At 41.5% G+C, this 17,261-nt stretch overlaps 1 protein-coding gene across 5 annotated transcripts in view; it reads right to left on the bottom strand.

The window, feature by feature from the left end:
* The window catches only part of LOC115130197 (lethal(3)malignant brain tumor-like protein 4), a 137,468-nt gene that overhangs the window by 54,517 nt on the left and 65,690 nt on the right, over positions 1-17,261 (bottom strand). For all 5 annotated transcript variants that reach the window (XR_003863743.2, XM_029661078.2, XM_029661079.2 and 2 more), the window contains 3 exons: positions 13,274-13,453; positions 11,429-11,575; positions 4,306-4,379 (listed from right to left, as the gene is read on the bottom strand). Coding sequence is in view for 4 of the 5 variants with exons in the window: in XM_029661078.2 (XP_029516938.1) it covers positions 4,306-4,379; positions 11,429-11,575; positions 13,274-13,453 (401 nt within the window). In the remaining variant the exon portion in view is untranslated. The remainder of the gene's footprint in view (positions 1-4,305; positions 4,380-11,428; positions 11,576-13,273; positions 13,454-17,261) is intronic.

Below are 17,261 nucleotides of genomic sequence, written 5' to 3'. Positions count from 1 at the left end.
CTGAAATGATTTCAATCTGTCACGCCCTGGTCTAAGTATTTTGTGTTTTTCTTCATGTATTGGGTCAGGCCAGGGTGTGGCATGGAGTTTTTGTATTGTGGTGTGTTTTGTCTTGGGGTTTTGGTGTGTATGTATTTGGGATTGTAGCTAGTGGGGTTATCTAGCAAAGTCTATGGCTGTCTGGAGTGGTTCTCAATCAGAGGCAGGTGCTTATCGTTGTCTCTGATTGGGAACCATATTTAGGCAGCCATATTCTTTGAGTTTGTCGTGGGTGATTGTCCTTAGTGTCTTTGTTCCTGTCTCTGTGTTTGCACCAGATAGGACTGTTTAGGTTTTCACTTTTCTTGTTTTGTATAGTCTGTTCATGTATAGTCGTCTTTATTAAAAACATGAATAACCACCACGCTGCATTTTGGTCCGCCTCTCTTTCACCAGAAGAAAACCCTTACACAATCAGCCTTCTATCAGAAGCTTCTAAAGCCATGACATCATGTTCTGAAATTTTCCAAGCTGTTTAACGGCACAGTCAACTTAGAGTATCTAAACTTCTGACCCACTGGAATTGTGATACAGTGAATTATAAGTGAAATAATCTGTCTGTAAACAATTGTTGGAAAAACGACTTATGTCATGCGCAAAGTAGATGTCCTAACCGACTTGCCAAAACTATACTTTGTTAAACAAGAAATTTGTGGATATATACAGTGGGGCAAAAAAATATTTAGTCAGCCACCAATTGTGCAAGTTATCCCACTTAAAAAGATGAGAGCCCTGTAATTTTCATCATAGGTACACTTCAACTGTGACAGATAAAATGAGAAAAAAAATCTAGAAAATCACATTGTAGGATTTTTAATGAATTTATTTGCAAATTATGGTGGAAAATAAGTATTTGGTCAATAACAAAAGTTTATCTCAATACTTTTAATATACCCTTTGTTGGCAATGACAGAGGTCAAACGTTTTCTGTAAGTCTTCACAAGGTTTTCACACACTGTTGCTGGTATTTTGGCCCATTCCTCCATGCAGATCTCCTCTAGAGCAGTGATGTTCTGGGGCTGTTGCTGGGCAACACGGACTTTCAACTCCCTCCAAAGATTCTCTATGGGGTTGAGATCTGGAGACTGGCTAGGCCACTCCAGGACCTTGAAATGCTTCTTACGAAGCCCCTCCTTCGTTGCCCGGGCGGTGTGTTTGGGATCATTGTCATGCTGAAAGACCCAGCCACATTTCATCTTCAATGCCCTTGCTGATGGAAGGAGGTTTTCACTCAAAATCTCACGATACATGGCCCCATTCATTCTTTCCTTTACACGGATCAGTCGTCCTGGTCCCTGTGCAGAAAAACAGCCCCAAAGCATGATGTTTCCACCCCCATGCTTCACAGTAGGTATGGTGTTCTTTGGATGAAACTCAGCATTCTTTGTCCTCCAAACACGACGAGTTGAGTTTTTACCAAAAAGTAATATTTTGGTTTCATCTGACCATATGACATTCTCCCAATCTTCTTCTGGATCATCCAAATGCTCTCTAGCAAACTTCAGACGGGCCTGGACATGTACTGGCATAAGCAGGGGGACACGTCTGGCACTGCAGGATTTGAGTCCCTGGCTGCGTAGTGTGTTACTGATGGTAGGCTTTGTTACTTTGGTCCCGGCTCTCTGCAGGTCATTCACTAGGTCCCCCCCGTGTGGTTCTGGGATTTTTGCTCACCGTTCTTGTAATAATTTTGACCCCATGGGGTGAGATCTTGCGTGGAGCCCCAGATCGAGGGAGATTATCAGTGGTCTTGTATGTCTTCCATTTCCTAATAATTGCTCCCACAGTTGATTTCTTCAAACCAAGCTGCTTACCTATTGCAGATTCAGTCTTCCCAGCCTGGTGCAGGTCTACAACTTTGTTTCTGGTGTCCTTTGACAGCTCTTTGGTCTTGGCCATAGTGGAGTTTGGAGTGTGACTGTTTGAGGTTGTGGACAGGTGTCTTTTGTACTGATAACAAGTTCAAACAGGTGCCATTAAACAGGTAACGAGTGGAGTTCAGAGCAGCCTCTTAAAGAAGAAGTTACAGGTCTGTGAGAGCCAGAAATCTTGCTTCTTTGTAGGTGACCAAATACTTATTTTTCACCATAATTTGCAAATAAATTCATGAAAAATCCTACAATGTGATTTTCTGGATTTTTTTCTTCTCATTTTGTCTGTCATAGTTGAAGTGTACCTATGATGACAATTACAGGCCTCATCTTTTTAAGTGGGAGAACTTGCACAATTGGTGGCTGACTGAATACTTTTTTGCCCCACTGTATATATGAACGCAAGTCATGAGTCAAGATCTTCAATGGATATTATTGCAATCATATCACTCACTAACACAATCATTCAGTATATTAACATAGTTCATAGAGATGGATTGTCATGACACTCAGAAGCGTATTCAACTCTACGACAGTTATGAATGAATCAAGACCAGAATATGATTATCTGCTAGTGTGGGACAAGAAATGTAAACTACAGCTCAGTAATGAACATTGCAGTACCACTTACACAAATGCTTTAACTATAGTATAACTACCATATAAACTCATAGTGAGTAATAACTATATGCTATAGCAACAATATTTGTTATAACTACAAAAAAAGTCCAGTTTGAAAAGTATGCTGTAGCCAAGGCCATGGGTGGACTGTCTCTTCCTGTACCAGGAAGATAGAGGAGGGGATGGAGGAGAGGAAAGAAGAAGAGAGAGGTAAGGAGAGAGAAGACAAGGGATAGAAAAGAGGTGAATCTCTCTCTCTCTCTCTCATCTGTCCCTTTCAGAAGGGATTTCAGCTGTAAAGGAGTCCAAGGGTGGGGTGACCTGACAAGTCTCTTCTGATCACTTGCCATCCCACAGTTACCGAAAAAGTCCCACAAAACAAAGGAGGAAAGAATGACAAGAATGGACATTCCTGCATGGAGTGAGAAGAAAAAGATTCTTGAGTGTTCAGTTTAATTTCTCATTGTGTGGTGTTCTCTAACTATCTTATCACATTGCCGGGATAGAATGTACTGAATGAAATCCAGGTCCCAGAATCATCCTTCACAGTAGAGTACGGATCAGTTTGGTTAGTTCGTTGAGGCAGCAAAGAACAAACTCATGGCAGAAGCAATTGGGTCCTTGTGGCCTGGAGGTAAGGCGAGTGTGGTTGGTTTGTGTGCACAAGTATGTGTTTGGGTATGTGTGTGTGGTGTGTGTGTGTGGCCTGCCTGACTGGCTACTCCGGCTGTAGCAGTAATGCATTCTGTCGTCACAACTAGAGCTCTTTCACCTCCTCTTATCATCCTCACGGAGTTGGAAGAGCTGTCGTCGAGGGTAGTGGAGCTCAAATTTGTTATTTCACTCCGATACACAGCCGGTGAAATGCACTCGGCCTGAAAGGATACGAAACAGGGCTCCTTCGACTACGTTGTCTCTTTTTCCTTGGGAAAAACTGACAGCTTAACGGAAAAAATACACGCACGCGCACACACACTCCCTGTGCCCCCCCCACCTCTCGCCTGCTGACTGGGCCAGGTTGCCATGGAAACCACCCACCAAATCATAGCAATCAATGCAGCTATCCGAATAGATAGAGGAATCTAGATGTTATTGGGCCTCGCCAATGTAGTAAAAAGAAAAACTAAACTAAAAGATCTGTGTTTTTCCCCTCTAGGTTTTGAACCAGTCTCAAAACTCCATTACACCTGTGCTCACTGAAATCAAAATGAGTGACTGCGAGGCCAGGTGATCCAGTCACTTAGGACTAATACTTCCTTGCTACTTGAAAATGCCCAATCACCCCAGTAGCAACTGTGATTGACATCAATTACCTCAGGTGAAAATTGGGTATCCAACTCTCCAGTGATTGCTCGCTCACACAACCAGCCATCTTTGTGGAGAGTAACTACCTGTCAGATGCTAAGCAGCCGGCAAGCCACTTACACAATTTAAAAATAAAAACCTGTCACTAGCTGAATAGCTTTGGGTGAAGAGACTCGACTATAAAAGGGCATTACAGTGTCATCATTTGTGAGTCTCTCTCTCTCTCTCTCTCTCTCAAAAACAACTAAAAAGGTGCCACAGGAACATAGATAGGTCTATGCTCTCGTTGCCTTGAGTCACTTGGGGTGCCGGCTGCCAGAAGGTACGGGGGGAAATGACTGGAGGTAATGTAGTATCTCCAGCCCATACGACACTCCAAAGAGCAAGCAGAGCGAGGGAAAGCATCCAGGATGTCAATAATACCATTAACGACAACCTTTGAACCATCTACCCCAGCTGTTTCCATTACCTGTGATCATGCTATTCAAGTCAATCTCTTCCTCCTCCTCTTTGACTCGCAGATATTTTGTTGACTGGGAGAGCCTGAGGAGATAAAGAAAGAGAGAGAGAAAGATGATCTTACAGCGAGAAAGCGATTCACTATTGGGGCTAGAAGATTACCAAGCAAACAAGCCTTGAGGTGGAACTGCTTTTAAGTCCTAACAACAGAGCGAATATAAACCTGAGATGGCATACATAAAATCTATATATCGTCATGGTATAAAAATATATCCTATTATAAAGCAACTTATAAAGGCTTCATAAAGCATACATAAAACACTTCATAAGCACTACAAAGGCTTGATAAATCATCTATAAGTGTATCCAATACTTTATAAATGGTGTATAAAGGATGACATCCATTACCACTGTAGGGTGATTTGCCAAACGTGACATAAAATACTATGTATTCTTGTACACCATTTATAGAGTATGACATACGATTATAGATGATTTGTGAAGCATTTATGTAGGGCTTATGAAGCCTTTATAAGTTGCACCTCATTTAAAGTGGGACTGTGTTCTCTATGAGAAATCAATCAATCAAACATTATTTGTAGAGTAACATCTCTTACAGGGGATGCATTTTAAAATGCTTAACAAATCAAATAATAAAAAGGTGAGAAATATAAAACCCCAAAACATATTCTAAATGACCTGGACCAGGTGTCTATGGGGACAAACTACAGCAGTGCACAATACTTTGGCAATGCAGATTTTAAAAAGGTATGGCTATGGTAATATGGATGGCTACAGAATTCTTCTTGTAATAACTGCGAGACATCTTCTAGTACGTGCTTAGAGGCAATGAAATGAATGCATGTCCCGAATATGCCTTGGGGAACAATTGAGCTCAGGGGGGGCGCATTAGAGTAGCATAACTGGAAAGGACATGGCTATATACATAAATTAAATTTACTTAAATGGGAATGTATGTTCAACAGAAGTAATTCTACGGCACCACAACTTTTAATGCGTCTCCTCCAAAGGCATAAGACCTGTCTGCTCCATTTGGGAGAAGTAATCTCATTGTTATGTTCTATCAGACAGGGATTTAAAGGAGACTACAGTGAGCCTCTGCCCTTCCCCCTGGATGATGCTACCTCTACAGGAAGATATTGACAGAAGTCTAAGCAGTCAGAGACCATACCCGAATCGCCAATCAAATCTACTGCACAATGCAAATCCCATCCACAGATACGGAAATGCTAGGCCCTACCGTTAAAGAGAATATAGTGACTGATGAGAGGAACAAGAACAGTTAGAATTCTATCTACTATGTAAACATGTGGCGAGATGCTATCTGTCATGATTATTGTATGTACAGTTGAAGTCGGAAGTTTACATACACCTTAGCCAAATATATTTAAACTCAATTTTTCATAATTCCTGACATTTAATCCTAGTAAAAATTCCCTGTCTTAGGTCAGTTAGGATCACCACTTTATTTTAAGAATGTGAAATATCAGAATAATAGTAGAGAGAATTATTTATTTAAACTTTTATTTCTTTCATCACAGTCCCAGTGGGTCAGAAGCTTACATACATTACATTACTGTTTGGTAGCATTGCCTTTAAATTGTTTAACTTGGGTCAAACATTTTGGGTAGCCTTCCACAAGCTTCCTACGATAAATTGGGTGAATTTTTGCCCATTCCTCCTGACAGAGCTGGTGTAACTGAGTCAGGTTTGTAGGCCTCCTTGCTCGCACACGCATTTTCAGTTCTGCCCACAAATTCTCTATAGGATTGAGGTCAGGGCTTTGTGATGGCCACTCCAATACCTCGACTCTGTTGTCCTTACGCCATTTTGCCACAACTTTGGAAGTATGCTTGGGGTCATTGTCCATTTGGAAGACCCATTTGTGACCATGTTTTAACTTCCTGACTGATGTCTTGAGATGTTGCTTCAATATATCCACATAATGTTCCTGTCTCATGATGCCATCTATTTTGTGAAGTGCACCAGTCCCCCCTGCAGCAAAGTACCCCAACAACATGATGCTGCCAGCCCCCGTGCTTCACGGTTAGGATGGTGTTCTTCAGCTTGCAAGCCTCCCCCTTTTTCCTCCAAACATAACGATGGTCATTTTGGCCAAACAGTTCTATTTTTGTTTCATCAGACGAGAGGACATTTCTCCAAAAAGCACAATCTTTGTCCCCATTTACAGTTCCAAACCGTAGTCTGGCTTTTTTATGGCAGGTTTGGAGCAGTGGCTTCTTTCTTGCTGAGCGGCCTTTCAGGTTATGTCGATATAGGACTCGTTTTACTGTGGATATAGATTTTATTTAACCAGGTAGGCTAGTTGAGAAGAAGTTCTCATTTACAACTGCGACCTGGCCAAGATAAAGCAAAGCAGTGCAACACGGAGTTACACATGGTATAAACAAACATACAGTCAATAATACAATAGAAAAAGTCTATATACAGTGTGTGCAAATGAGGTAGGATAAGGGAGGTAAGGCAATAAATAGGCCATAGTGATGAAATAATTACAATATAGCAATTAAACACTGGAGTGATAGATGTGCAGAAGATGAATGTGCAAGTAGAGATACTGGGGTGCAAAGGAGCAAAATAAATAACAGTATGGGGATGATGTAGTTGGATGGGCTATTTACAGATGGACTATGTACAGGTGCAATGATCTGTGAGCTGGTCTGACAGCTGGTGATTAAAGTTAGTGAGGGAGATATGAGTCTCCAGCTTCAGAGATTTTTGGAGTTCGTTCCAGTCATTGGCAGCAGAGATCTGGAAGGAAAGGCGGCCAAAGCAGGAATTGGCTTTGGAGGTGAACAGTGAAATATACCTGTTAGAGTGTGTGCTACGTGTGGTGCTGCTATGGTGACCAGTGCTATACTTTTGTACCCGTTTCCTCCAGCATCTTCACAAGGTTCTTTGCTGTTGTTCTAGGATTGATTTGCACTTTTCACACCAAAGTACATTCATCTCTAGGAGACAGAACGCGTCTCCTTCCTGAGAGGTATGACGGCTACATGGTTCCATGGTGTTTATACTTGTGTACTATTGTTTGTACAGATGAACGTGGTACCTTCAGACGTTTGGAAATTGCTCCCAAGGATGAACCAGACTTGTGGAGGTCTACAATTTTTCTGATTTCTTTTGATTTTCCCATGATGTCAAGTAAAGAGGCCCTGAGTTTGAAGGCAGGCCATGAAATGCATCCACAGGTACACCTCCAATTGACTCAAATGATATCAATTAGCCTATCAGCCTATCTAAAGCCATGACATCATGTTCTGGAATTTTCCAAGATGTTTAAAGGCACAGTCAACTTAGTGCATGTAAACTTCTGACCCACTGGAATTGTGATACAGTGAATTATAAGTGAAAAAGTCTTGTCTGTAAACAATTGTTGGAAAAATGACTTGTGTCATGTACAAAGTAGATGTCCTATCCGACTTGCCAAAACTATAGTTTGTTTAGAAGACATTTGTGGAGTGGTTGAAAAACAAGTTATTGACTCCAACCTAAGTGTATGTAAACTTCCAACTTTAACTGGATATCATTTGTTAAATGTTATTTTGTTGAGTACAAGGAAAATGGAACTGTGTTTACTAGTGTCTTGTAAGACCACTTACTTCAGACCATGACACTACATACATTGTGTAAAGTGAAAGCCATGCTTTTGAATTGATTGTGACAGTGAATAGGAGATAAATAAATTGAGGCACTAAAGGAAGTTCCCATGGAAAAGTCCTGACAGTATTTCCAAGACTGGCCACAGACAGAAATAACCTTGAGGATCAGCCAAGTTGAAGCCAAAGCTATCTCAGAGGACTACGTTGTTGATGTTTCATAATACACAAACCAGCTCAAAGAGTATCAAGTTCATTATTTCAAAACTCTCAAGGGGTCTTGTCTCCCCGGTTGAAAGTCGAGCCGACAAACATTGAATGATTAATGAGTCTCAACTTCTCAACGTCAACAGTGAAGAGGCGACTCCGGGATGCTGGCCTTCTAGGCAGAGTTGCAAAGAAAAAGCCATATCTTAGACTGGTCAATAAAAAGAAAAGATTAAGATGGACAAAAGAACACAGACACTGGACAGATGAACTCTGCCTAGAAGGCCAGCATCTCGGAGTCGCCTCTTCACTGTTGACGTTGAGACTGGTGTTTTGCAGGTATATTTAATGAAGCTGCCAGTTGAGGACTTGTGAGGCGTCTGTTTCTCAAACTAGACACTAATGTACTTGTCCTCTTGCTCAGTTGTGCACCGAGGTCTCCCACTCATTCTATTCTGGTTAGAGCCAGTTTGCGCTGTTCTGTTCAATTTCTCACATGGAATAGCCTTCATTTCGCAGAACAAGAGTAGATTGACGAGTCTCAGAAGAAAGTGCTTTGTTTCTGGACATTTTGAGCCTGAACCCTCAAATGCTGATGCTCCAGATACTCAACTAGTCTAAAGAAGGCCAGTTTTATTGCTTCTTTAAATCAGCACAACAGTTTTCAGCTGTGCTAACATAATTGCAAAAGGGTTTTCTAATGATCAATTAGCCTTTTAAAATTATACACTTGGATTAGCTAACACTGGAACACAGGAGTGATGGTTGCTGATAATGGGCCTCTGTACGCTTATGTAGATATTCCATTAAAAAATAATTTCCAGCAACAATAGTCATTTACAACGATAACAATGTCCACACTATTTCTGATCAATTTGATGTTATTTTAATGGACTTTTTTTGTTGCTTTTCTTTCAAAAACAAGGACATTTTTAAGTGACCCCAAACTTTTGAATGGTAGTGTACATCTCTGCTGCATTGCTGCACTCAAACAATGGACTAGAGCATAACGCAATACTGGGTTTTATTTTCACTGCATCAAGGAGGCATGCCAGATCAGGAAATATTGATACAAATATCTTATATAACAAGCTCCAATGTATTTTGGTAAAATATAGCCGGATCAACCACGATGGTTATGTCAGGTAACTGTTCCTAATTTTAGGCTTGTGACACTTTTTATTTTCATTTTTTATATAACAGCAGCCTTACATAATGTTCAAGGCATGCGGTAAATGTTTCACAGGGTTTAATAATCAGCTCCTCGTCGTAAACGTACACACAGGAGAACCTGGCTAGAGCGGGCCGTATGAGGGAAAACAAATTCAATCACACTGGGATGTAGGGTTTTCTAATCTGCTCGTTCTATACGGCATTACTGTACACACACACACACTCTGTCTCTCTCTCCTTCTCTCTCTCTCCGTCTCTCCTTCTCTCTCTGCCCCCGTCTCTCCTTCTCTCCCGTCTCTCTCAACCGTCTGTCAACCATCTCTTCCCCTCTCAACCATCTCTTCCCCTCTCAACCATCTCTTCCCCTCTCAACCATCTCTTCCTCTCCCTCTCTTTCTCAGGAGCCATCTGCGACAGTATGGCTCTTTAATGACAGAGCATTTGTATTTCCATGAGCTTTGGACGGTGTGGGTGTGTGGGTCGTTGACATCAGTATGGTGACAGTATGGTGACAGGGAAGTGAAATCACAGTGGCTGAGTTATGCTAGGGGTTAAAACACAATTTGAAGGGATCTGTAGCCATTTTATGGCTGAATTAGTGATAAATCAGACTGTGGCTATAAATATTTTGTGGCAGTATTTGTTTTGACTTGAATCGATACAGTAGAGATCTGTTCTTTTTAAATAGCTTTTGTGGGCTTATGGAGATTGGGGGTTCAATTGAAACAATCCAGCGTTATGGGTGAGTGTAAACTCCTGCCTCGTGTCTCTGTGATCTGCACTGCATCTGAGTGCTCTAAACACAGTAACCACAGAGACAGACAGAGCGAGCGTGGCCCATGGACGGTTCTGGATCAGTGCCCTTGCATTAACACCATGTCAACCCGACCGAGAGGAACCCCAGGGGGGCCTCGCTAAGAGCCGGGTGGCAGAGCAAGCGCCTGTCTCAAAACGCCCTGTTAGAGAGTACAGAGAGTTGTGACGATGACACAGAGCTCTGAGACGCTGAGAGAGGAAATGCAGGTGGTGCTATATGAAGAGATGACTAACACTTTTATAAATTATTGACAGAACAGGAAATTGGATTTGGAGGTGAAACCAATTCACAAAAAGTAAGATTCGGAAATCTCTATCTCAGAAATTTCTATGACAAGATGGCTGCCGTTTGGAAGATGTACAGTACAAATGACCAGGACCTGGTTTCCCAAAAACATCTAAAGGTTAAAGTTTATTTTTAAAACCATTGAGCCTTAAGATGCTTAAGATGCAGGCCCTGACCTTCTGAACTACTGCTAACTATTTTAAAACAAAAAGAAAGCATGCTGATTTCATTTAAAGAAATTGAGATCAGCAATGAGCTTCTCTCACTCAAAAACACATCACCTGCCACACGTATCCTAACAGCATGGTCAACAAATGCTATTGTATGGTTAACCAGAGAAACCGGTTTAATCTGAAGATGCAGAGTGGTGAAACACTAGCCAAAGATTTGCGTTACCCACATCCACACAATTACAGGTCATATTATGGAAGCAGGTAGCCTAGTACTTAGAGTGTTCGGCCAGTAACTGAAAGGTCGCTGGTTCGAATGCACAAGCCGACAAGGTGAAAAATGTGTCGATGTGCCTTTGAGCAAGGTATTTAACCCTAATTTGCTCCAGGGGCACTGTACTACTATGGCTGACCCTGTAAAACAACACTTTTCACTGCACCTATCCGGTGTAAGGGACAATAAAACATATTTTTTCTATTCTCCCAGCATGGTGGTGATAGTAAGTAGGGAGATAGGAAGGCCAAGAGTGCGCAAAAGCTGTCATCAAGGCAAAGGCTGGTTACTTTGAAAAATCTCAAATCTCAAATATATTTTGATTTGTTTAACACTTTTTTGGTTACTACATGATTCCATATGTGTTATTTCATAGTTTATGGCTTCACTATTATTCTACAATGTTGAAAATAGTCAAAGTAAAGAAAAACTCTTGAATGAGTAGGTGTTCTAAAACTTTGGACCGGTAGTGTGTGTCTGTCTTTCAGAGGGGTTGGGTTAAAAGCGGAAGTCACATTTCGGTTGGACCTTGTGTACAATTTACAAATAAAGTCATCTTATCTTACCTGCTGGGTAGGCCTCTCTTCCCCAGAGAGAGGAGCTTCTGTCCCTGAGCTGTGGCTGGTTCCTCCCTTGGCTCTCTCTTCACCAGGGGGTTGGCTGGGGGTCGTCCTCTCAGACGACCAGCCTCCTCATACCCTGACAACATAGCCCTGAGAGCGACGGGGAGAGAGAGAGGGAGGGAGAGAAAGAGAGGGAGCGAGGGAGGGAGTGCGAGAGAGAGGGGAAGGAGAGATTGAGTAAAGGGAGAGAGTGAGTGAGGGAGGATAAAAATGAGAGAGAAAGAAAGAGAGCAAAAGGTAGAAACAGATAGAAAGATAGGGTGAGGGGCAGGGAGGAGAGAGGATAAAAGGGAGAGGTTAAGAGTGAGAGAGAAAAGGCATTGAACAGAGATGGTCACCACAGAGAATCAGGACACACATTTAATATCCCATCCGAAAGAGGGTATCCTACACAGGGCAAAGTCCCCAATCACTGCCCTGGGAAATTGAGATGTTTTTCTTTATCAGGGGAAAGAGTGCCTCCTACTGGCCCTCCAACATCAATTCCAGCAACATATGGTCACCCATCCAGGGACCGACCAGGACCGACACTGCTTAGCTTCAATGGCAAGCCAGTAGTGGGATGTACGGTGGTAAACATACTTTATCAGCAGTACAGTCCAATAAAATACTGTTTTAGATGCTGTAAGAAAACTATCTAGACACCCCTGACAGGTAGAAGGTATTTTTTTAAATTTTATTTAACCTTTATTTAACTAGGCAAGTCAGTTAAGAACAAATCATTATTTACAATGACGGCCATAGTCCATAGTTCATTGTAATACATGCATTTGCGTGTGCTTTGTTACTACCTGCCCAGACCAAAGATATATCTTGAAAGAAACATTTTCATGTACTGTAAGTGATCAATAGTCCCTTACACAAATGCTGACCTCGAACAAAACCTTTTCAGTATTTATTTATGAGTAGAGTACGGCCTACTCTAGCAGACTTCTTGGCAGGCTTCTGAAATCAACCTTCGGCAATGGCACGGCAAAGATTTATTAATAGAACAACGTACGATTACATCCGACACATTAAAGACTCCTCTGGCGGGAATTTAAAAAGTTGATAATCAAGTTAGTTTTATATTAAAACCGTTCATCACAGCTCGGCTCCCGCTCCGCTATTACACTTGACAAGCTTCCGACTGTAAACTCTGGCAGCCAGCCATCCACAGCCCAGCCAGGCCTAGACAAATAGAGCAAGCCCACTGCAATAGTAGAAAATCCTTCTGAGCAGTGCGTAAGTTAAGCCGATCGGCAGTGCTGAGTCGGCGTTTAACCCAACGCTTCTGATTCGAAACGCTTCTGATTCTGCTGTGGACATTGTGAAAAAATACAATTCGCCACCCTTAAACTTTCCTGCCGAGGAGCCAACGGCACGTCATCCGGCTCGTCTCAGACTCCAACACTGTAACCTTGGAAAAATTGAAATTTGCAGAGAGTAGTGTGCAGTCCTGTTATGACAGCTGTAATTGTTCTAGTTTGGAACAGTGTCAGGGCCTCTCAGCTGAAAGTGAAACAGAGGTTCAATGACATTGGGATTGCATTTAGCCAAGCCTCCTCTCCATCCAAGGCTGCAGGTCCAATTCGAAATATCTGTTGGGTGGCGACACTGACAATGTTTAAATAATTGGAAATTGCATTATTCCTTTCTTCACTCCCTGATCTGACATGTCTGGATGGGTAAAATCTATGAAGTTGAACCTTTGCTCTTACCTATCCAATCATTTTAGATCAGTGAGGATGGAAACAGAGCCAGCTGGCCATCTTGACACATCATCACAATGACATCACTTCCCCCCACCTGGTTTCCATGGGAGTGTCCTGGGGCGTGGCTTCCTCCTGTTCGTCGGCAGTGCACAGCCTCTTGGTCTTCTGGACAAAGTGCACAGGGACAAAGGTGATCTGCTTTTCGCCGCCCAGACGGTCAGGCAGCACGGCCTCCTTCTTCATGTTGATGTCGGAGTAGGGACAGCCGAAGGCACTGTGGAGAAATTAAATAAAATGAGGGGGAGGGGAGAGAGAGAGAGAGAGAGAGAAAGAGAAAGAAAGAGAGACCAAAGAAAGAAGTAGACAGATTGAAAGATTGAGCCAGTAAGAGAATAAAAAGCATGATTGAGAAAGAAAGAGAGAAAATAAATGGTGCTAGACCTGGCTGTTAAAACATGCACTTCTCATCCGGCCAGTCCATGCAGCAGCAGCAGGACATGTTTGTGTGTGAGAGTTCATTTGGCCCAGCATGTCACAGCGCATCAGTCAAACCATCCCTTCAAAATTACCATGTGGAGAAAGTCACAGTGTGAATCTGGCCACAATGTGTTGCTGAGGTCCGGTCAACCAGAAACAGTAAAGAGTAGAGACACATTGCTATTGTGCTCAAAGCAATTAATTATATACATCTCTAGGCTTTGCTGAGCCAGAGCACTTTTCCTGCAGCAAACCACTGTTTTAGAAATTCTCTCTCTCTCTCTCTCTCTATGCTTTTTTTGGTTCAGTTCAGCGAATTCTACTTTGGATCATGACTCACACGGAAGAGACGACAACAATATTCCACAAAACAACGTGACAAACCTTGAAATAAACAAGAAATATTCATTACAAACTTCAATGAAGAGGCCCAAAAAAAACATGATGAAGGAATGAGAAGATTAGGCAAATGAAGTGTGAAATGGAGTGAAAGAGAAAAAGAGAGAGCAAGAGAGAAATGCTTGGTGGTGCTTTTCTTGTCTCATACACAAAACACACAGATGATAGATTGCATGAGTAATACCTCAAAAATACTGCCCTTATAAACACAGAGGCATGCAGGACACTGTTACCTATCCACACAGGCCTGAGGGGACACGCACCCCCATCCGCAGAGTGTTTTTTTTTTTTTTAAATGTAGGGGTTGGATCAGCTTTAATATTGTGGATTGATTGTTGCTTCCATCAACGTAATTATCTGCATAATTTCCAATCCCCCATATATTTTTGGGGTATATATCTACACACACATACAAACCCACATAAACAGAAATACATAAATACATAAAAATACATTTGAAGTCAGAAGTTTACATACACCTTAGCCAAATACATTTAAACTCTGTTTTTCACAATTCCTGACATTTAATCCTAGTAAAAATTCCCTGTTGCAAGTCAGTTAGGATCACCACTTTATTTTCAGAATGTGAAATGTCAGAATAATAGCAGAGAGAATGATATATTTCAGCTTTTATTTCTTTCATCACATTCCCAGTGTGTCAGAAGTTCACATACACTCAATTAGTATTTGGTAGTATTGCAATTAAATTGTTTCTTGGGTCAAACGTTTTGAGTAGCCTTCCACAAGCTTCCCACAATAAGTTGCGTGAAATTTGGCCCATTCCTCCTGACAGATCTGGTGTATCTGAGTCAGGTTTGTAGGCTTCCTTGCTCGCACACGCATTTTCAGTTCTGCCCATACATTTTCTATAGGATTGAGGTCAGGGCTTTGTGACGGCCACTCCAATACCTTGACTTTGTCCTTAAGCCATTTTGCCACAACTTTGGAAGTATGCTTGGGGTCATTGTCCATTTGGAAGACCCATTTGTGACCAAGCTTTAACTTCCTGACTGATGCCTTGAGATGTTACTTCAATATATCCACATAATGGTTCCTGCCACCCATGATGCTGCCACCCCCGTGCTTCACGGTTAGGATGGTGTTCTTCGGCTTGCAAGCCTCCCCCTTTTTCCTCCAAACATAACAATGGTCATTTTGGCCAAACAGTTCTATTTTTGTTTCATCAGACGAGAGGACATTTCTCCAAAAGGTACGATCTTTGTCCCCATGAGCAGTTGCAAACCATAGTCAAGCTTTTTTATGGCGGTTTTGGAGCAGTGGCTTCTTCCTTGCTGAGCAGCCTTTCAGGTTATGTCGATATAGGACTCGTTTTAATGTGGATATTGATACTTTTGTACCGGTTTCCTCCTGCACCTTCACAAGGTCCTTTGCTGTTGTTCTGGGATTGATTTGCACCTTTCGCACCCAAAATACATTCATCTCTTGGAGACAGAACGCGTCTCCTTCCTGAGCTTCAGTCTTGACTGATTTATTTTGATTTTCTCATGATGTCAAGCAAAGAGGCACTGAGTTTTAAGGTAGGCCTTGAAATACATCCACAGGAACACCTCCAATTGACTCAAATGATGTCAATTAGCCTATCAGAAGCTTCTAAAGCCATGACATCATTTTCTGGAATTTTCCAAGCTGTTTAAAGGCACAGTCAACTTAGTATATGTAAACTTCTGACCCACTGGAATTGTGATACAGTCTGAATTGTGATACAGTCTGAAATAATCTGTCTGCAAACAATTGTTGGTAAAATTACTTGTCATGCACAAAGTAGATGTCCTAACAGACTTGCCAAAACTATAGTTTGTTAACAAGACATTTGTGAAGTGGATAAAAAATTAGTTAATGACACAATTAGGTTGGAATGTAAACTTCCAACTTCAACTGTACACACAAATTTGTATTTAATTTTTTAAATATACCTTTATTATTCTCTGTAAACCCTACCCCCCCTCCCCCAATTGGAGTAAACTAATAAACAATAACACTTAGGCTTCTACCTTCAGTTTATACAAACTATACACATTTTACAGACAATCTATTTTACAATAGTTATATTTTGTTTATTTTTAGTCCTGTCCTTCCTCTATTTCTGATGTCCATCTGATTTCTATTTGTAACTGTGCTATTTCACAAAAGTTCTGAACCTATATACATTTCACAGACCTCGTATGTTTTACATTTGTTACCTTGTTGTTATTAGTCCCACCTTTCAGCTCCATTAAACCCCTCCCATCTATCTCTTAACCTCTTGAACCTATGGGGGCGCTGTGTCATTATTGGATAAAAAGACGTGCCCGTTTTAAGCGCAATATTTTGTCACGAAAAGATGCTCGACTATGCATGGAATTGACAGCCTTGGAAAGACACAACTCTGACGTCTCCAAAACTGCAAAGATATTATCTGTGAGTGCCCCAGAACTAATGCAACAGGCGAAACCAAGATGAAGTTTCATACAGGAAATGCCCCAGATTCTTAAGGCGCTGTGTTCCAATGTCTCCTTATATGGCTGTGAATGCGCCAGGAATGAGCCCGCGCTTTCTGTCTATTCCCCGAGGTGTCTGCAGCATTGTGACGTGTTTGTAGGCATATCATTGGAAGATTGACCATAAGAGACTACATTTACCTGGTGTCCCGCCCGGTGTCCTGTGTGCGTAATCTGTAGGTCCATGCGCGTTCCATTTCTTCAGAACAGAAAGTAAAATGCCACGATGGATTTTATCGTCGATAGATATATTTTGTTTATTTATGACAAACACCTTGAGGATTGATTCTAAACATCGGTTTGCTATGTTTCTGTCGATATTATGGAGTTAATTTGGAAAAAGGTTCGCGTTTTAATGACTTATTTTCATTTATTTTTTCCTTACCCAAACGCGATGAACAAAATGGAGCGATTAGTCGACACAAATAATATTTTTTGTAAAAACGGAACATTTTCTATCTAACAGAGTCTCCTCACTGAAAACATCTGAAGTTCTTCAAAGGTAAATTATTTTATTTGAATGCTTTTATGGTTTTTGTGGAAAATGTTGCATGCTGAATGCTAACGCTAAATGGTACGTTAGCCATCAATACTGTTACACAAATGCTTGTTTTGCAATGGTTGAGAAGCATATTTTGAAAATCTGAGATGACAGTGTTGTTAACAAAAGGCTAAGCTTGAGAGCAAATAGATTAATTTCATTTCATT

Source organism: Oncorhynchus nerka, linkage group LG6 (assembly GCF_034236695.1).
Source record: "Oncorhynchus nerka isolate Pitt River linkage group LG6, Oner_Uvic_2.0, whole genome shotgun sequence".
In the NCBI taxonomy this organism is placed as follows: Eukaryota; Metazoa; Chordata; class Actinopteri; order Salmoniformes; family Salmonidae; genus Oncorhynchus; species Oncorhynchus nerka.
Note: the sequence above shows the minus strand (reverse complement) of the source record. Positions and strands in the feature narration are given on the sequence as shown.